This window comes from Prionailurus viverrinus, chromosome B1 (genome assembly GCF_022837055.1).
Source record: "Prionailurus viverrinus isolate Anna chromosome B1, UM_Priviv_1.0, whole genome shotgun sequence".
In the NCBI taxonomy this organism is placed as follows: Eukaryota; Metazoa; Chordata; class Mammalia; order Carnivora; family Felidae; genus Prionailurus; species Prionailurus viverrinus.
This window is the reverse complement of record NC_062564.1, coordinates 7,062,558-7,083,237: the sequence shown is the minus strand read 5'-3', so window position 1 is coordinate 7,083,237 and position 20,680 is coordinate 7,062,558. Positions and strand designations below refer to the sequence as shown.

At 52.8% G+C, this 20,680-nt stretch overlaps 1 protein-coding gene across 1 annotated transcript; it reads left to right on the top strand.

Annotated features, from left to right (window-relative positions):
* Positions 1 to 13,207: 13,207 nt before the first annotated feature.
* LOC125164227 (ubiquitin carboxyl-terminal hydrolase 17-like protein 6) lies at positions 13,208 to 14,815 on the top strand. The gene has a single exon (XM_047856822.1). The coding sequence runs from the start codon at positions 13,208 to 13,210 to the stop codon at positions 14,813 to 14,815; it is 1,608 nt and encodes a 535-aa protein (XP_047712778.1).
* Positions 14,816 to 20,680: the final 5,865 nt, after the last annotated feature.

Genomic DNA, 20,680 nt, shown 5'->3' with positions numbered 1-20,680 from the left:
TGTGGGGTCCCAGAAGACGAAGGAGAGAGACAAGGGGGTAGAAGGGGTATGTGAGCACATCACAGCAGAAAACTTTCCTAACCTGGGAAAGACACACAAAATCCAGGAAGCACAGAAGACTCCCATTAGATTCAACAACGTCCAACCATCAACAAGGCAGAGCCTGGTCGAGTTCACAAAATACTCAGGCGAGGAAAGAATCATGAAAGCAGCAAGGGAAACAAAAGTCCTTCCCCTACAAGGGAAGACTGACCACATTTGCAGCAGACCTAGCCACAGAAACCTGGCAGCCCAGAAATGAGTGGCAGGATATATTCATCGCACTGAATCCTAAAAGGATGCGGCCAAAACTTATGTGTCCAGCAAAGCTGTCATTCCAAATAGAAGTAGAGATGGAAAGTTTCCCAAGCAAAAAGTAAAGGAGTTCCTGACCACTCAACCAGCCCTGCAAGACATTGGAAGGCAGACTCTCCCAGGGGACAAAAGACATAAAAGAACAAAACAGACCACAGGCAGAAAACACTGGCAAGGATCGGCGAACACCACCAGAAACTCCAACTCTACAAGCAACACAATGGCAATAACTTCCTACCTTTCAGTACTCACTCTAAACGTCAATGGACTCAATGCTCCAATCAAAACACATAGGGTAACAGAATGGGTGAGAAAAGAAGGTCATCCACACGCTGCTTACAAGGGACCCACTTTAGATCTAAAGACGCCTTCAGATTGAAAGCAAGGGGATGGAAAACCATCTCGCATGCTCATGGTTGACAAAAGAAAGCAGGAGTAGCCATACTCATATCGGACAATCTAGACTTGAAAATAAAGACTCTAACGAGACACGTAGAAGGGCGTTATATCATAATTATTGGGTCTGTCCACCAAGAAGACCTCACGATTGTGAACATTTATGCACCAAATGTGGTGCGCCCAAATACATACATCAAGTCATCACACCCATAAAGACACTCATTGAGAATGATACCATACTAGGAGGGAACCTCAACACCCCACTTACAGCAACGGACAGCTCACCTAAACCTACACTCGACAAGGAAGCAATGGTTTTGAATGACACACTGGACCAGATGGACTTGACAGATATAGTCAGAACATTTCATCCTAAAGCAGGCAAATAGACATTCTTACCAGGGCACACGGGACATTCTCCACAATAGATCACATACTGGGACACAAACCAGCCCTCAACAAGGACAAAAAGATCGAGATCATATCGTGCATATTCTCAGACCACAGTGCAATGAAACTCGAAATCATGACAAGAAACAACGTGGACATGGAACAAATACTTGGAGACTAAAGAACACCCTACTTAAGAGTGAATGGGCTAACCAAGAAGTTAAAGAGGAAATTAAACAGTCCATGGAAGCCAAGGAAAACGGTAACACCACAGGCCAAAACCTCTGAGACGCAGCAAAGGGGGTCATTCGAGGGAAGTCTATAGCAATCCAGGCCTTCCTTCCGAAAGAAAGAAGAAACGGCTCCGAGACACAATGTAACCATTCACCTTAAAGAGTTGGAAAAAGAACAGCAAAGAAAACCCCAAACCAGCAGAGACAGGATATAATGCAGATTAGAGCGGAAATCAATGCTATGGAAACCAAAAAAACACAACACAAAAACAAAAACAAGTACAAAAAGAAAACAAACAGCAACAACACTAGAACGGATCAATGAAACCAGAGCTGATTCGTTGAAAGAATTCACAAAATTGACCAATCCCTAGCCAGTTTGCTCAATAAGAAACAGGAAAGGACCCAAATAAAGGAAATCAAGAACGAAAGAGGAGAGACCACAACCAACACAGCAGAAATACAAACAATACTACGAGAATGTTGTGAGCAAGTATACACCAATAAAATGGGCAATCTGAGAGAAATGGACACATCCCAAGAAACGTATAAACTGCCAACACTGAAACAGGAAGAAAGAAAATTTGAAGAGACCAAAACAAGTAAAGAAAATGAATTAGTAATCAAAAATCTCCCCCTCCCCCCAGCCCCACGAAAAGAAGAACACAGAGTCCAGGGCCAGATGGCTTTCCAGGGGAATTCTCCCACACATTTAGAGAAGAGTTCACATCTATTCCCTTGAAGCTGCTCCAAAAGGGAGAAACGGAAGGAAAACTTCCAAGCTCTTTCAACGAAGCCAGCGTTTCCTTGATTCCAAATCGAGACAGAGACCCCACGACAAAGGAGAATGATGGACCCATTTCCCTGATGAACATGGATGCAAAACGCCTCAACAAGTTTTTAGCCGATCGGATCCAACAATATATCCAAAAAAGGATTCGCCACGACCAGGTGGGATCTACACCTGGGATGCAGATCTGGTTCAATATGCACAAAACAATCAATGAGATTCATCACGTCTAAGAAAAGAAAGGACAAGAACCACACGATCCTCTCAATCGATGCGGAGAAAGCATGGGACAAAATACAACATCCTATCTTGACACAAACATTCCAGAACGTAGGGCTAGAAGGATCCTATAAGTCAGATACGAAAGACCCAACGCGAGTATCATCCCCCATGGGGAAAACCTGAGAGCTTTCTCCCTAAGGACAGGGACCAGACAGGGAGGTCCACTCTTGCCACTGTTATTCACCATCGCATTGGAAGCCTTAGCCTCAGCCATCAGACAACACAAAGGACTCAAAGGCCTCCAAATTGGCCGGGACAGGTCAAACGTTCCCTCTTGGCGGATGACATGATACTCTATATGGAAAACCCAAACGATTCCACCAAAAACTGCTAGAACTGATCCATGACTTCAGCAAAGTTGCAGGATGTGAAATCAATGCACAGAAACGGGCTGCATTCCCATACACCAATGATGAAGCAACAGGAAGAAAAATCAAGCATCGGTCCCATTGACAATGGCACCCAAAATCATCAAATACCTACGAATGAATGTAACCAAAGAGATGAAAAATCTATACACTGAAAACTACATGAACTTTTAGAAGACAGGAAGCACAATGGAAAAATATTCCACGCTCCTGGTTGGGAGGACGAAATATGGGTAAAATGTCAGTACCACCCAAAGCAATCGACATACTCAAAGCAACACCTATCCAAAGAACACCAGCACTCCTCACAGAGCTGGAGCAGACAATGCTAGAATTTGTATGGACCCAGAAAAGACCCTGAAGAGCCAAAGCACTGTTGAGAAAGAAAGAAAAGCTGGATGCATCACAATCGCAGACGTCAAGCTGTAATTACACAGCTGTAATCATCAAGACAGTATGGTAGTGGCACAAAAACGGACACTCAGCTCAAGAGAACAGAAACGGACCCACAAATGGATGGCCAACTATTCCTTGACAAAGCAGGAAAGAATAGCCAATGGAATAAAGACAGTCTCTTCAACAAGTGGTGCTGGGAAAACTGGACAGCGACATGCGGAAAAAGGAACCCGCACCACTTTCTTACACCGTACACATAAAGAAACTCAAAAGGGAGGAACGTCCCAAGTGTAAGACAGGAAGCCATCAAAACCCTCGAGGAGAAAGCAGGCAAAAGCCTCTGTGATCTGGGCCACAGCAACTTCTTACTCAACACGTCTCCGGAGGCAAGGGAAACAAAAGGAAAAACGACCTATTGAGAACTCATCAAAAGAAAACTCTTCTGCACCGTGAAGGAAACAGATCAGCTACACTAACAAATCAGCTAAATCATCAATGGTAGAAGATATTTGCGAACGACACATCGGAGAAAGGCTCAGTATACAATTCGATAAAGAACTGATCACACTCAAGAGCCAAAAACCAACGAATCCAGTGAAGAAATGGGCAAAAGTCATGACTAGACACTCCTCCAAGAAGACATCCAGATGGTCAACTGACACATGAAAAACTGCTCAACCTCACTCAGCATCAGGGAAATCCGTATCCAGATCACAATGAGCTCCCACTTCACACGTGTCATAATGGCTAACATTAACAACTCAGGCAACAACCGATGTTGGCGAGGGTGCGGAGCAACAGGATCTCTTTTGCGCTGCTGGTGGGAAGGCAAACTGGCGCCGCCACTCTGGAAAACAGTATGGAGGTTCCTCAAAAAATTGAAAGCACAGCGACCCTATGAGCCGGCGATTGCATGACTAAGTATTTATCCAAGGGATATGGGTGTGCTGTCTCGAAGGGGCACCTGCACCCAAACGCCCCCAAAAGCTTCGAGCAGCACTACCAACAAGAGCCAAAGTATGGAAAGAGCCCGAATGTCCATAGATGCATGGAATGGAAAAAGCAGAGGGGGCACGTATATATACAGTGGAACATTACGCGGCGATTGAAAGGAAAGACAGGGTGCCATTCGCAACTATGTGGCTAGAAGTAGAGGGTATTCTCCTCAGCGAAATTAGTCAGAGAAAAACAACTAGCATATGACTTCACTCATATGAAGGTTCTAAGGTGCAAAACAGATGAGCATCAGGGAAGGGAAGGAAAAATCATATGAAAAGAGGGAGGGTTACACAACCAAGCAGGGAGGGGGCCAACGGATATTTGAGGAACAGGGAAAGGTGTGCTTGTGCCCTGGCCTCGCTCGCCCCCTCCCCTGCCCACTCTCTGGGGGCTTCTCCCTGGGGAGTGGTCCTGAGAGTGAGAGTGGCCGGAGCCAGGCTGGCCCCGTGGAGCCACGGCCTGGAAGCGAGGCCAAGCCAACGGAGGTTTGAGAGCATTGGGAAAGGGTGTGGGCATGGGTGTGGCAGGGGTAAGGATGCTGCGTGTAAGGGGGTGGGGCCGTAGTATGGTGCCATGGAGTGAGGAGGCCAGGCAAGGGCTGAAGGAAGCGGTGGGCGGGGCTGGAGGGCACCAGGTTGGGGGAGGGCCATGCCTTGAGGGCAGTGGACAGAGGCCACAGGAGCAGCCTCCCAGAGAAGATAGGAAAGGCCAAATGAAAAGCGCACACGACACCCAACACACGCCAGTGTTCAAGGAGGGAAACCATCCAGGGTGCCGACGGCACTGCCGACGCAGGCCCTCCACCTCGGCCAGTGGGGCCGCTAGCTTTTGCACTGCTGTGGGAGAAAGGTGCTCGCTTGCATGACACTCAGGAATGCCCCGCCGATGGGGTTGCACCTTGTCCCTTGGGTCTGGCCCTTCAGGATCCCAAAGACATCTCCCTGACGCAGTGTCCGTGGCTGAGGCCAGCCAGGCCAGGCCAGGAGAAATGGTGGCAGTCACACCAACATCCCCCAATGGGAGCAAAAGCTCAACAGAACGTCCGAGTTGATGGGCAAGAACAAAGAGCCCCAAACGAGGGGCGTCAGCCACAGGGAGCCCCCTGCGTCAGCACAGGGACTTGTCAGGAACAGCGACTTGGGTCACGAGACCAAGTGCCAAGGCAGCTAGTTCCCAGGGGACACGGGACATAGGATCCCATTCCTCCAAAGGTCCCAGCGAGCGCAGTCACCGCCCTAGAGACAGAAAGGGGAACGGGGAGGGCAGGGCAGGGTGTGGAGTGAAGGGACACTGCAAATAGGTCATGGACACACCGCTCCCGTTGGGAAAGGGAGAAGCTTGGACACGGAGGACGCCGAAGGGGCTCCCAACCACAGGAACGTACGTGAGGCCAGGGGCCCCGCAAGCGTCCCTGGAGACCCACGAGAAACACCAGTTTACGAATGCAACAGGCATGCACACACGAGTCTCTTTGTCCAAGGGTGAAGATGTGTTCTGAGACGTCTATCTCCACATGCATGCACACCAGTTACAACGGCAAGCAATCGCTAAACCTCCAGGATTCGTTCCTAGTGTGGAGACGTGAGGGGCACCAAGGGGATGGGCTGCATGGGATTAAAGTGCCCGAGAGGTCACGTGACCTTGGGCGGGTCTAAGAGTCCGGGAAGGAAGGAAGTGTCCCTCACTGACCGTCCCTCGGGCACACCGAGGGCACGCCTGAGTCTCCTCCACGGCAGTCCGCCTGCCACCCGCCGCTCTGGACGTCTCCTGACACACAGGAGGAGCACATTGGCGTTTCAGGTGGGTTGGGACGATCTGGGGCTCCCACAAGCTGGCACAGAAGTGGGCCAGGGAGGAAATGGAGGTGGTGATGCGCGTCGACTCACCAGGTGAAGGACGCTTTAGTGTTGAAGACGATTGTGAGAACAGAGACTGAGGAAAGGCGTGGCTCTCGCTGTTCCTGAGCACATGAGGTTCTGCTTCCAAAGGAACCGAACCCCGGAGTCTGACTGGTGTGAGGGCGTGCGGGAGCAGCGACAGCATCCTGCTCCATGTCGCCGTGGGGCCTCAGAGCCTAAGGAATTTTCTCGTTCACCCAAATTTCACGGCAAATGCTCATTTGCCACGGCTGACACATGAATTCAGCGTGGGGCCCCGTAAAGGCCACGTGAAAGAAAAGGGTTCAGGTCTTGTGTGGGGAAGCTTCCACTCGAGTCGAGCAGAAACGAAACGTTTTCCTTGACTTTGACTTTGAGGGTGGTTTCTCTGGGGGTCAAGTAGGAGAGGTACATTCTGGAGAGGCAAGCATCCCTCTCTTTGCACATGCAACCCTGGGTGCCACAGGCAGTATCGCTGTAGCATGGATTGTGGTGTCCAGGGGGGTCGGGACTTTGTGTGTGGTTTTCCTTCCGGAGGGCGCTGGGAGAGACTTCCTGAAAGACTCTCCGGTGAGTCACGCGAGACCACCTCCACGGCCTCGCCTGAGGGTGCCGTCCTGCGGGTGGGTCCACGGGAGAGCGTGTAGAACATGCAGGAGGGAGAGGTCCCACCTCCCAGGTGAGGACCGTGTTTGACCTGGTGGGCATGACTCCCCCTCCTGCCCGCTGGGGGAGGAAGGTTCATGAAGGAGTCGTTGTGTCTGTGGGAATGACTCTCCTTTTCCCATTGACTCAGCAAGTCCAGAAACCCATCTTGGAGCAAGGCTGACTTGACCCTTCAAGGAGAGGGGGCAGATGGCGGGTGGTCACACCCAGCACGCACCTTCCAGACCCTTGAAAGCCCCAAACGGGAAGAGGCAACGGAGAGCACCCATGGCGCCCAGGGTTCCCAGGCTAGAGGACGAGGATCCTCGGGTAAGTGGAGCCCTGGAGGCGTGGTGAACCAGTGGGCGGGTTGGAGGGGCTGGGTCGGGTGGGGGTGGGGGAGCCATGCCTCTGAAGCCGGCGATCGCACATGACGAGGGAATGAAGACTCTGTGTCCGGAAGTCGGTCGTCCTGTCCTGGCCCACGGTGGCCTGCCTTGGCATCTCAGCAGCCTGCCCGTTGGGATAAGCTCCCTCGGCCGTAGGGTCACGTCCAGCCTGGTGTCTGTCCCCCTCGCGGCGTGGGGCTCATTCTACGCGGCCTGGGACCTGCAATCCCAACTCCCGGTCCGTCCCTCACAGAGGCTTGGGTAGAATCCTAGGAACTTCCGTCTCCTGGCACCTCCCGAGCCGTCCACGATGTGCCCTGGCCCACCCACACCAGTCCTCTGCTCCCCGAGTGTGTCCTTGTCATGTCCTTTGCAGTTGGACTGTGATTGGTGCTGATTCACTGAGCCCCGCCTCCTTGGTCCGCAGCTCAAGTGTAAGGACTGCGGAGCCTTTGGGCACAACGCATCCAGCACCAGGTGCCCCATGAAGCGCTGGGACGGGTGCCTGGCCCCCCAGGCCTTTGTCCCCAGGAAGCCGAAGGAGAATGTGGAACCACGCCAGCAGCAGGACCAGCACAAGCCCGGGCCCTTCAACCAGGCTGCGAGGGACATGGAAGAGGGACAAAGGTGAGGATGCGGCCGGCTCCGGCCTGCCCGTGGCCTGGCAGCTCAGGTCGCTGTGTCTCTGTACCCGGACACTGGGTGCTGTGTCGTCTTCAGACACACACAGGGGTGGGGGAGGCAGAGAAAGGAGCTCCCCGCCCCCCAGGGGACCTCACGAGCCTATTGAGCTGCTCTGGGGGAGTCCCTGAGGCTGTGTGTCGGGCGGTAGGGAGACAGGGGGAGGCGGCAGATGACAGGCAGTGGCGCACACGGCTCTCAACGCAAGGACGTCTTGGGCCAACCTGGACGGCTCGCTGGAGTGGGAGCCAGGAGGGCAGATGAAGAAAGGAGATCTTGCCCAAGCCCCATCGCTCGCTCCCCAGGTGAAGACACGAAATGCCGCTCCTTCACCTTCCCGTTCTTGGTCGTGCAGGCGAGAAGCCCAGCAGAGGAAGGCGCTGCTGCAGAGATTCCCCAGGATAGGCCCTGGAAGGCAGCAGCGAGCCTGGAGGGACTCCACAGAATCCTGTGACTATGTGAGGGTGAGTGTCCCCCGTCCCTGCTCTCGTTCTCTCCTGGGGACGGGGATGTGACGGGCTTCCCGGCCCTCCTGGCTGAGGAAGGGGGTCCGCCCCGATTCTCAACATTGGGATTTCCGTGCGGGTCCTTTCCAGCCACGCTTGCTGGGTGTCCATGATCCGGCCGGATTCCTTGCATGTGTGCTAACCGGGTGCCGGGTGGGCGTGCCAACATAATTTCGGGACGCTGTGCCCACACCTAGGCCTCTTGGGAGGCACAGGCATCTTTCCCTGGTGACACACACACCCGCCCCATTGGCCATCCAAACTCAGTAGCCCCCCCCCCCCCCGCCACCCTGCGAACCTCCACCTGCAGGACGCCTGTCTTTTCCCTAGAAGCCTGAATGGACGTGCTTGTCCACTTCGGGAGGCAGGCACGATGCACAACCTTTCCGGTCCATCGCTCCCGTGGAATCAAAGCATCAAGCGGCTACTGCCCAGTGTTTCTTCCCAATCGACGCTGAGCTGGAGGCCCTTGTCCTCTGTCAGTACAATCCTTTCCCGTCTCTCCCGGTTGTGTGCGTTTCTGTCTGTTTCTTTGCTGTGCTTGTCGTGCATGTGTCCTTGGTGGGCAGGAAGGACTGATGGCCGTTGTCTGTGTGTTGTGTGTTCCCACAGCATCCGCACAGGCCGATGCCCGTGTACACCACCAAGAGGGTGTCCGTGCTGGCGCCGCACATCCCGGCTGAGCCTCCTAGAGGGACGCCTGACACGACACAGCTGTCCCCGTCGGCTGCTCCTCTCGGGAGACCTGCGGCGAGCACCTTCCCGCCTGCTGGCCGACAGGATGCCCAGCAAGTGGGGACCCCAGCCCCGCCTGCCCCGCCTGCCCCGGCACACCAACGCTCTGCCCGGGATCCAGGCCTCGGTGTCCAGCTGAGACAACACCGGCCCCGATGTGCCTCCCTGGAAGCTTCCAGGGCTGTCTCCAAGGCGCGTGGCATTGGCCACGCCCAGGCACCAGCCAAGCGTCCTGAGCTGAGCCCTGATCTTCCTCCAACCCGTTTGGCTCCGAGTCCCCAGCCCCACATCCAGACACCAGGCAAGAGATGGGCCCCGCTCCCTGACGACACGTGCCAGAACCCCCGAAAGAAACCACATTGCAGCCCCTTCCAGCCACCCCACAAGAGCACAGGGAGCACCCATGTGGGGCTGCGCCAGAGTCTGTGTCGTCCAGCAAGGAGAAGTGCATGTGGTCCCGCGGGGGCAGCCCAGCTGACCAGGAAGACACCTGCCTCGGTGCAAAGCAGGGGCCTCCAGCCTCCACGCCCCCAACCTCACCTGGACACTCTCCAGGCGTGCACCTTGCCCCCGTGTCCGCCCTGTCCGCAGGCACCCGGCCAGCCCCTGCGAATGGTCTTCAGCCGCCTGGACAAAGGCGGCTGGAGCTCCAGGTTCATAGCAGCTCCCTGTCTGCCACCTCCCGAGAGGCCAGTCCCCCCTGGCCAGGGCCCGCCCGTCACACACCAGTCTGAGGGAGGCTGTGTGCCTGTCTCCCGGAGCATCCTCCACAATGACCTGCAGCTTTCCTCGTCCTCGGAGGAGAGCGACCGGGAGTGAGACACCTCATGTCCTCGGACACTCGTCCTCTGGCTCTTGTGACCCCGAGCAGGTGACTGCGGAGCGGCGGGCAAGGCAGGGCCGTGACCTATTTTGGCTAAAGCAGCAATTCCCCCAAAGACCTGCAAGGACAAAATCTTGCGTCCACACCGTGTTTGGTGTCCTGCTTGGGGCGGGGAGTGGGTTGAGCGCCCACGTGCAGACGCTCAGGGCGCACTTTTCCTTTATGCATCTACACCTTCTGGTTCACCTGCTCCGTCTCAATCAACAAGGTCTCGTTTCTTTTGTTTCAATAGATTCTATGAGAAATCCAGCGCCAGGAGAGCAAGAGGTCGTCCACTCGAATGTAAAGTTAAGGATCTGTGAAATGAACGTGTAGTGGGTTTGCGAATGTCTGAATTTGGGGACGCCGGAGGAATGTTTCCAGTCTGGGCTGGGCAAGTGGAGGCAATCTTTTGTCTTAGAACAGTTCACTGATATCGTTTTTCTGCAGATCATATCGGGGAATATTTTACATGCTGTCTGCATTTTTGTGTTTCCCTGATAGTGCAACGTTGTGTGTAGTGTTACCACAGCTAATAAAATTTGCTCAGACACGACCGAATGTGCATGGTTTTCTTTTTTGTGTGTACACTGTAGTTTCCCGTCACTTAGAGTAGAATCCTGCATTTGTTCCCAAGTGTACTTGGGACTTGGATCCTCACCTAGTGGAGAACAACTAAGTATTCAGAAGCAGCAAAGAAACACGGGTTAACCTCTCTTCCCCTTTCAAGATAAAGTCTCTCCAAGTGTCCTGGGAACAAGACAGTGCTAGAGGTGAATTCAAAACCGATGAGGGTCGGGATGCCTGGGTGGCTCAGTCAGAGAAGTGTCTGAGCTGGAGGCGGCGACTCACGTCATGATCTCAGGGTTGGGGAGATTGACCTTTGAGTTTCCCTCCCTCCTCGGGATTGCCTCTCTCCTTTTCTCTCTAACCCTCCCCCACATCTCTCTCTCTCCCTCCCTCCCTCCCTCCCTCCCTCCCTCCCTCTCTCCCTCTCTGTCTCTCTCTCTCTCTGTCTGTCTCTCTCTGTCTGTCAACATAAAAACCCATGAACTGAAAGAACATGTGCATGGGAAATCAATCAGCATTGGGGGCTGCTGTCCACATGTCTCTCAAAGGCATTTTCATTCACAAGTCACGTCAAGGAGGGTGGCATAGAAGAGATACAAGGGAAAGGATGAGAAAGACATTCCACAGAGAGATACGAGAGAGGGGAAGGAGACACGAGAGTTAGAAGATAGACACATAGAGTGATGAGCGGTTGATGAGAGAGGACAGAGAATTAGGTGGTCAAAGGGTTCTTTGGAAGCAATTCTGCAGGCCTCTTTGCCCATGTTTGCAGGTGGCCGGGGCTGAGGCTACAGAAGCAAGGGGGTGTTCGTGGAGTCGGAAGACGGGCAGGCTCCAGCCCCGGGGAGAATGGACATGTCGGGGCCAGGCACTCAGACAGGAGCAGGTGTCTCGTCTTGGGACAGGGGTCAGCTTTATGCTCCAGGAAGGTCTGGAATGGACTGGCTCAAGTCACTACGTTAAATAGGGCAACTTGCTTGGCTCACACCAGTCACGTGACAGTTCCTACCATCTAACACTGTCCAGTGAAAACACAACCGGTTTTCTGGGAGGAGATGACAACCAAAGGGAGAGATGATTCCTTGCAGAAACAGGTCCGAACTTGGCGCCTGCCAACGGATATTTGAAGAACAGGGAAAGGTGTGCTTGTGCCCTGGCCTCGCTCGCCCCCCTCCTCTGCCCACTCTCTGGTAGATTCTCCTTGGGGTGTGGTCCTGAGAGTGGCCTGCGCCAGGCTGGCCCGGTGGAGCGGCGGCCTGGACGTGAGGCTGGGCCAACTGAGGGCGGAGAGCATTGGGATGAGGTGTGGGCATGGGTGTGGCAGGGGTAAGGGTGCTGCGGGTAAGGGTGGGGCCGTGGTCCGGTCCCATGCAGTGAGGCCAGGCAGAGGCTGACGGAAGCCGTGGGTGGGGCTGGAGGGCACCAGGCAGGGAGAGGGCCGTGTCTTGAGGCTGTGGTCACAAGAGTCTGAAGACTCCTTTTGTGCATCCCACTGGGTGTCCTCCTTGACCCCTTGCCCCTTTCCTTCCCCTCACATGAGTGTGTTTGGCATTGAGACACCTCACGTGCTCGCAGCCTTTTCCTCCTAGTTGGTGACCCCGAGGAGGTGACTGTTTCATTGACGATCCTCTCTCCCTCTCTCTCTGTCTCTCCCTGGCTTGTCCACATGAGCGCTCTCTCTCACTCTCTGTCTCTCTCTCTCTGTCTCTCTCTCTCTGTCTCTCTCTCTCTCAAAATAAATCAATTAAAATGTTAAAAGTGAAAAACAAACAAACATTAGAGAAGATAGCACAATGTCAGTAGACCTGGTCAGTTCTGAAATCTGGTCTAGAGATACTGACACACTAAAGCCACACTTCCCACGAGCGGACATTGGTCCGTGCATGTCGAAATTCCAATGTCAAACCGTCTATAAATGTCACAAGTCCACAACAAACATGTCCTGAACCACGGGAACCTATACCTACCTTGCTATGTGATTTTCTAGTAATACCAGTGACAATTTGGCAAATGATGGGTTTAGGATTTGTTCTCCTATTGGGAAGGGAGCTACAAAATGAAGAAAGCATTTACAAAGCCCGAAACCAGGCAAAGGATAATTCTTGGGACAATTTCTCGGCCACCCCTTGGTAGACAGACATGTTGCAAAGGACCTTCATGATAGTTGTATACACAGATCCCATGGAGACAGTTCAGGACTTTTAGAATCAAATCCATGGACAGTAATCATTCCAGAATAATTTGCTGGTGTCACATACATTCTGGCTGATGGAGAGGAGGTGCTCCTACATGATGCCAGAGCTCAATTGGTAAAATGATTTCCATAGCCTAAAAACTTCATGGCCGTCATTCCTCGACACTTTGTGTTATCTAAGAGCAAAGTGGATACTCAAGAAAGGATTTCCTCTAGGTTAAAATGCTCAAGTCCGTCTGTCCAGAGAGGGAGCAATGGAAATGAGGGAGGTGGAGAAAGTGGTGAAACGTGTGTGTGCCTCTTGAGGGGGGAGGGGCAGGAGGAAGGCTGGGCTGAGTCGTCTGTCTGCAGAAGAGTGACCACACCCCAAGACCCTTCATCCAACTCCAGCTGGTAGCTGATTGGATGACGTGGTCCTAGTCTGGTGGGTGGGGCGAGCTTTACGAGGGCTGAGGAGAGGGCCACAGCCATCATTCTGAGCCTGGCCTCCTGAGAGAAGCATCGCTCTGCAACGTGAGGCTCCACGTTTCAGGAGACATGGAGACGCCCTCTTCCCCCTGCCGAGAGGAGACTCAGTTCCATGTCTTTCCAAACCTCAAACCTTGCGGATCAAATACGGGTGGTGCTGAAGGCCACGGAGGACCCACTCTGCCTGAGAAGCCGTCACCGTCATCGCACATACCCTGCGACCTGCCTAACGGTTGGGCTCCCAAGTCGACAGGTCTACCCCCCGCAAAGAAACCTGTGAGTTGGAGGAGACCTTCTGTGGTTGGGGCTGGCCTGCAGAACCTGGGGAACACGTGCTATGCGAATGCGGCCCTGCAGTGTCTGACGTACACACCACCCCTCGCCAGCTACATGCTGTCCCAGGAGCACTCCCGAAGCTGTGGGAGGCAGCCATTCTGCGTGCTGTGTGCTCTGCAGGCTCACGTGACCCGGGCCCTCTGCCGTCCGGGAGACGTGATCCGGCCTCCGCCAAAACTGCTCGCTGCCTTCCACACACACAGGCAGGAGGATGCCCATGAGTTTCTGATGTTCACTCTGGATGCTATGCAGCAAGCGTGGTTGCGTGAGGACAAGCCTTCAGAGCCTCAGGCTCAGGACGCCACCCTCATCCGGCAAATCTTTGGGGGGTACTGGAGGTCTCAAATCCAGTGTCTCCACTGCCAGGGTGTCTCCAGCACTTTGGACCCTTACCTGGACATTAGCCTGGATATCGGGGCAGCTCAGAGTGTGAGCCAAGCTTTGCAACACTTGGTGAAGCCCGAACAGTTGCATGGCGAAAATGCCTATCGTTGTAGTACTTGTCTCGACAAGGTACCTGCTTCCAAGACGTTGACTTTGCACACTTGCTCCAAGGTCCTGATGCTGGTCTTGAAACGATTCTGCCATTTCACGGGCAGCAAACTGGCTAAGGAAGTGCAATATCCTGAGCACCTGGACATGCAACGCTACGTGTCTGGGCACAACGGGGGGTCGCTGACGTATGCGCTCTATGCCGTGCTGGTGCACGCGGGCTGGAATTGTCACAGCGGACATTACTTCTGTTACATCAAAGCTGGGAACGGCCAGTGGTACAAAATGGATGATGCGAAGGTGACCGCCAGTGATGCGACGTCTGCCCTGAGCCAACACGCCTATGTCCTCTTTTACATCCAGAAGAGTGAATTGGAAAGAGACCGTGCGAGTGAGCCAGGTGCTGGGGAATCCACATCCCTCCGGGCTGACCACGCAGGCGCGGCTGCGGCCCAAGGGGGGCCTGAAACCGACCCCAACATCGAGGTGCCACAATTGGAGGATCACGTGGAAGAGACACCACTGCCAGCAATCACGTTAGACCAGTGGAGATTCCTCCAAGAAAGCCACCGTCCCAAGTCTGAATTCAACCTCAGGAAACTAGAACTTGCTCTTCCCCCCGACGCAGTCCTCATTCACCAGTCCAAATACAGAGATGAGATGGGAAAGGATCACCGTGAGCCAAACATCCACCGGCTCAACAGTTCAGCCAGGGACATCCCACCTCAGAGGGCAACGGCCATTAACCAAGTCCCTTGTCTCACCGGCAGAGCCAGAGCTACCAAGAGGAAGAACAAGAAGGGACAGGGGTCTCAGGAAGCAGTGCAGGGATCCCACTACAGGCTTTGAGATACATGCCTGCCCACGGGCACACTCACCCGCCCTCACTCACTACTCACTCACTCACAGTCCCTTGTAGGCCACATTTTGTGTGTTGTAGGTGGGTATGATCGGGACATGTGGAGGGACCATGAATCTGGCTGTATTCATGGGGTATGGCGTTCCAGTTGACCTGGAGAATCCTGAGCTTTAAGGCTGGCTGGCTGTAATGATGTTATTGGAGAGGTGTGGATTATGCTGGGTATTTGGAAGGTTTCTCCCCTCCATCAGCACCGAGGATCATTGGGCACTCTCAGAGCCTGAAAGGGTCAGAGGAAGTGGCCAATGAGGCATGAAGGTGGAAACAAGGCAGAGCACGGGGAGTCCCTGTGAAAATGCCTGGGACTCACGGTCCCATCATCCCATTCCCTACTCTCTGTGTATTGGTAAAGTACATGTGCCCAAACATGGGCGTGTGGGGACTCTCGGTGATATCCAAACATGCACCGACAGGGGAAGGAGTTTGAAACAATCTCAGTGCTTCCACACGGAGGAGTGGCAAATGAGCAGGAAACTGGAAGAACTCTAGCTCTACGTGGGAGCAGACAGCCTTTTCAGGAATGTCTTGGGTCAGAAGGAGAGGAGCAGAAGGAAACACTAATTCATAAGTGTGCAAAGTGTTTCCTTGTAGACATAATATCTTTTGTAAAGTCTCCACATGTTCATGTGAACATTGGCTAATTGCCTGGAAATGGCAAGGAGCAAATCAATGCTCATGTCTCTGGAGACGGGTGGGTGGAGCCTTCCTGGCCCATGTGCATTAGATTAGGTTCCCTTAACGATCCCCCTCCCATGAGGCTGCAGAGCAAATGGGGGAAAGGAACCTTCGTCCACCTCTTCTTGCTGAGCCACCAAGCAGCTCTACCTTGTTCCGCAGAGTTGACCACCATCCCCCCATCGGACAATCTCCTCCACAAGGGAGGAGGCTCAGGGATTTCTGCTCAGTTGCATGGCAGTCTTGGTCCTCGGTTGTACACCTCACAAAAACAGTCTCAAGTGGACACCGAGGCAACAATGTGGTATTTCAGGTCAGGGTATGGATGGATGCTCTCAGTCACACCTGTATTTCTTAAAGGAGCGAGACTCACTAAACACACTGTTGAATGGGAATTAGTGCATGAGCCTTCAATTCCCCCCAGGGGAGGGGGGCCACATAGGTGATCTCTGGTCATTTGCCAATGGCACTGACAGGGTAAAGCCTGTTGTTGCTGTTGTTGTTGTTGTTGTTGTTGTTGTTGTTGTTGTTTCCAGTCTGCATTAAACATACACACCACACGTAGTGGGAACTAATGTCAGTATGTGAATTTTGTACAGGAAATCATATTGAATTCTGGATGTTCAAATATCATAGCCGATAGAGGAAAAATACTTTTTCTTAATCTACTTTTAAAGTTTATTGGTCTGTTGTTTTCATGTTTTAAACATGAAGTAAAATGTTTAAATAAACAGAGAGGGACACACATACAGAACAGAGACAGAGCGTGAGCATGGGAGGGGGAGAGAGTGAGAGACACGGAACCCATAGCAGCTCCAGGCTCTGAGCTGTCAGCACAGAGCCCAACGTGGAGCTCAACCCCACGAACCATGAGATCCTGACCTGAGCTGAGGTTGGACACTCAACCGACTGAGGCACCCAGTCCCCCCTCCATTTTCCAAATGTAAATCAAATTCAGTTAACAGTGAGTGTAGTCTTGGTTTCAGGGGTGGAATTTAGGGCTTCGTCCCTTACATGAAACACCCACTGCTAACCCCCACAGGGGCCCTCCATAACGCCCGTTGCAAATGGAGCCCACCCACTCCTCCCCTCTAGCAACCCTCACTTTCTTCTCTACACTTAAGAGTTCTCCTGGGGCACGTGGGTGTCTCAGCCGGTTCGGACTCTGATTCAGTCAGCTCATGATCTCAGGCTTTGAGACTTCAAGCCCCGTGTCCGGCGGTCTGATGACAGCTCAGAGCCTGGAGCCTGCTCCGGATTCTGTGTGCATGCCTCTCTCTGCCACTCCCCTCGTCATGCTCTCTCTCTCTCTCTCTCTCTCTCTCTCTCTCTCTCTGTCTCTCTCTCTCACTAAGATAAAAAGAAAACAAAATTTTTTTTTCAACGTTTATTTATTTTTGGGACAGAGAGAGACAGAGCATGAACGGGGGAGGGGCAGAGAGAGAGGGAGACACAGATTCGGAAACAGGCTCCAGGCTCTGAGCCATCAGCCCAGAGCCCGACGCGGGGCTCGAACTCACGGACCGGGAGATCGTGACCTGGCTGAAGTCGGACGCTTAACCGACTGCGCCACCCAGGCGCCCCGAAAACAAAATTTTTTGAAGAGTCTCCTATGGCTTGCCTCCCGCTGTGATTTTATCTTATGTTATTTATTCTTCGCTTGCCCTATGTTCTTCTGTTTTGTCTTTTATTCCACAGAAGAGTGATGACACGGCACTTTCGCAGTGAAAGAGTTCAACAGGGCTTGCTGGGTGTTAGAGCTCAAAGACATGCACACGTGACATCTATCTTTCCTGTGGATTTGATTCTAAAGTGGGCAGAATCATGGGTAAAATGCAAACAGTGTATGTGCAACTGAGCCACCAAGGGAAAAGCCACAGAAAATAACCACGCTAGGTCATCTGTAGAAATTTTGGGATCCAACTTTCTCTTCCTGGGTTAAAACCTGTATATCACATGCACACACACACGCACACACGGACAATATTTGATCTGGATCTCAAGACGGCCTCCATAAGCATCCAGTCAGCTCCCCAGATGCCTATGACCAGCTCTTCCTGGGTGGCCGTGTGTCACGTGTTCCACCCACACATGATGAAGTCCACACCCCTGGCTCTGCAATCCGTGGGGGAGGTCACAAGAGGGAGTCTTGCCACACTGCTCTCTGTCCAGCAGGGGGCGCCGCTGGCCAGCACGGGCATTGCCTAGACTTCCAGGAGGACCTGGCATTGGGCACTTGCTCAGGCTGGCGGGTCGGGTCGGAGTCTCCGTGCCTCGCACTGCAGCCTGAGCATTTCGTGGGGCATAAAGGCGACCATGAACATTTACAGAAGGTCTGGTGGGTCTAGGATTCCCTCCTTGTGACTTAACTTTGGCCGTGCTGGACCCTGGACTCTGAGCTAAAATTGACAACCCTGAGCTGCTCGGGCCACTGGTGACGATCTATTTTCCAGACATTCCAGGAACTTCCCTTTCAAAATAGAAATCCAGTTAAGTCAAAACGTTCAATTGTACAAACTGTTGACAATTAGCAAAGAAGATTGCATAGGGGAAAACCAGGAGGAGGCCTCACGTGCGGTGATGTGGGAGCAATCACGGCAATCGGAACAGCGTTATTTGGCCTCGCCAAATCCAGCCAGCCTAATCTGGATTTGTCACGGAAAGCTTAATTCAGAGGTGTCACCCTGCAGTTCGTAAGGGTATTCATGACGATACAGAAAAGGCAGTGTGGGGGGAGGGGCCAAGATGGCAGAAGAGCACGGAAGTTTTCTTTGCGTCTCGCATCCATAAAATGCAGCCACATCAACACAAAAGCATCCTGCACACCTCGAAAACTGATCTGAGGATTCACGCCACAGGTTGCCCAACCTGAACCCCAGAACTCAGTGGGGACGCGGCGCAGAGAGGTGAACTGGGGAAGAGAGAAGCCACAGAGGGCACGGAGCTGTTTTTGCCTGCAGAGAGAGGACGGAGACAGGGCCAGAATATGGGGAAAGCAATCCCCTCGCCCTCCCCTCCCCACCGCCAAAAGCAGCTGGGGAGAAAGCGGAAATGTGGAAAGAGCCACAGGCACTGAACCAAAACGGGAGGAAGGACAAAGGAGCGGGTTTAAATTCCATGAAGACTGTACAAACAGGGGGAGGGCAGAGTGCGACACTCGGCATCTGATACCTGGCGGTGCTCTGGTCGGAAGGGCGAATCCCCGAGAGCAGAGTGAAGACTGGGGGTGTGGAGGAGGGGTGTCTGGAACCACACGGAGAAAAGCGGTTCCCCTGCTGCTGCGAGGACACGAGGTAGAGTCTGTGTGGCCACCCCAGCCGACCCCAGAGGTCCCAGCAGACCCCGGAGAACAGCCACATTCGCTGGTGCTGGAACAAGGTCGTTAAGGGGGAAGCCCGGTACCAGAAGTGTGTGGTGATTGTCCATAATCCTCGAAACGCTGCTGCTACACCATCGCGTGAACGTTTTCGGGCGCGGGCTGGCACCCAGCCGCAGTCTCTGGGCATCGGCAGCGGCACGGTGTTGCCAATGTTCCTGGGTGCGGCCGGCACCCGGCCACTGCTCGCTGAGACCCTGACGCAGAGGATCTGAGCAGGTCTCAGCCGCGGGCCCTCAGAAGTGAGGGGTCGGGAAACACAGCCGCCTGGGAGGTAAATCCCAGGAGGGAGGTGTCTCCTGGCAACCTGACGGCTGGGCCACGGACAGTGTCAAAGCGGCGAGTGGACAGAAGCCGGAGACAAAGGACGGGGGCAGGATTGCTGATCGCAGACAGCCGAGTTCAGATACTACAGACTGGCACCTGAGTGACGCCAAGGTCTCCGCTCCCGCGCATGCGCATACGCACCTCCAAGCGCCCCAGCACTCCGCGCTTGTAGGCTAGCTGCGCCATCTAGTGGAGAACACAGCCGTGACACTTAGCACCGCCCAACCGGGTCAACCTGGCTCTTCAGGAACCCAGGTGTCTCCGCCACTTTGTAGTGTATGGACTACAAAGTGCTTCATCCTTTGACGTCTAGGGGACAACAATGTAACTTCAATCGTATTGCAGTCTGTTCGCGGGTCCATCTCTTTTCTTTTCTTTTTCATTTCTTTTCTTTTTCATGAAGACAGAAAGAGAAAAAATTTGTTGTTTTTTCCATGGTTTAAAATAATTTCCTTGAATTTTTTTCGACTATATTCGTTTAATTTTTTGTAAATGTGTCAAATTCTATTTGAATTCCATCATTTCACTTTATCCTATTTCATTGTATTCTTTTTTCCAAATGTTCAAACGGTTTCCTGTTTTTATGTTCTTTCCCTTTTTCCTCTAATCTTTCAAGCCCATTTCAACAACCAGACCAAAACTCACCTAGGATCTAGCATCATTTGTGTGATTTGTGTGTGTGTGTGTGTGTGTGTGTGTTGTTTCGTCTTTTTAAATTTTGAATTTTTTTTATCTTATTCATTCCTTTCCTTCCTCCAAAATGACGAAGCAAAGGAATTCACCCCAACAGAAAGAGCAGGAAGAAAGGACAGCCAGGCCCTTAACCAACACAGATACGAGCAAGACGTTTGAACCAGAATTTAGAATCACGATAATAAGAATACCAGCTGGGGTCGAAAGTAGATGAGAATGCCTTTCTGTGGGGATAAAACAAGTAAAAGCTAGCCAGGATGCAATAAACAATGCTAAAAGCGAGCTGCGATCTGGAACAGATGTCACAGCGGCAAGGATGCTAAGGCTGAGCAGGGAACCAGCCATAGAGGGGACAAAGCAATGGAGAATAACGAAGCAGAAGGAAAGAGGGAGACTAAAGCAAAAGAGCAGGGTTTAAGAATTCGGGAACTCAGCGGCTCATTGAAAAGGAGTCACATCACAATCATGATGTGGGGTCCCAGAAGACGAAGGAGAGAGACAAGGGGGTAGAAGGGGTATGTGAGCACATCACAGCAGAAAACTTTCCTAACCTGGGAAAGACACACAAAATCCAGGAAGCACAGAAGACTCCCATTAGATTCAACAACGTCCAACCATCAACAAGGCAGAGCCTGGTCGAGTTCACAAAATACTCAGGCGAGGAAAGAATCATGAAAGCAGCAAGGGAAACAAAAGTCCTTCCCCTACAAGGGAAGACTGACCA

Coding starts and splice junctions, on each gene's coding strand:
- LOC125164227 (XM_047856822.1), top strand. CDS start 13,208: ATGGAGACGCCCTCTTCCCCCTGCCGAGAGGAGACTCAGTTCCATGTC.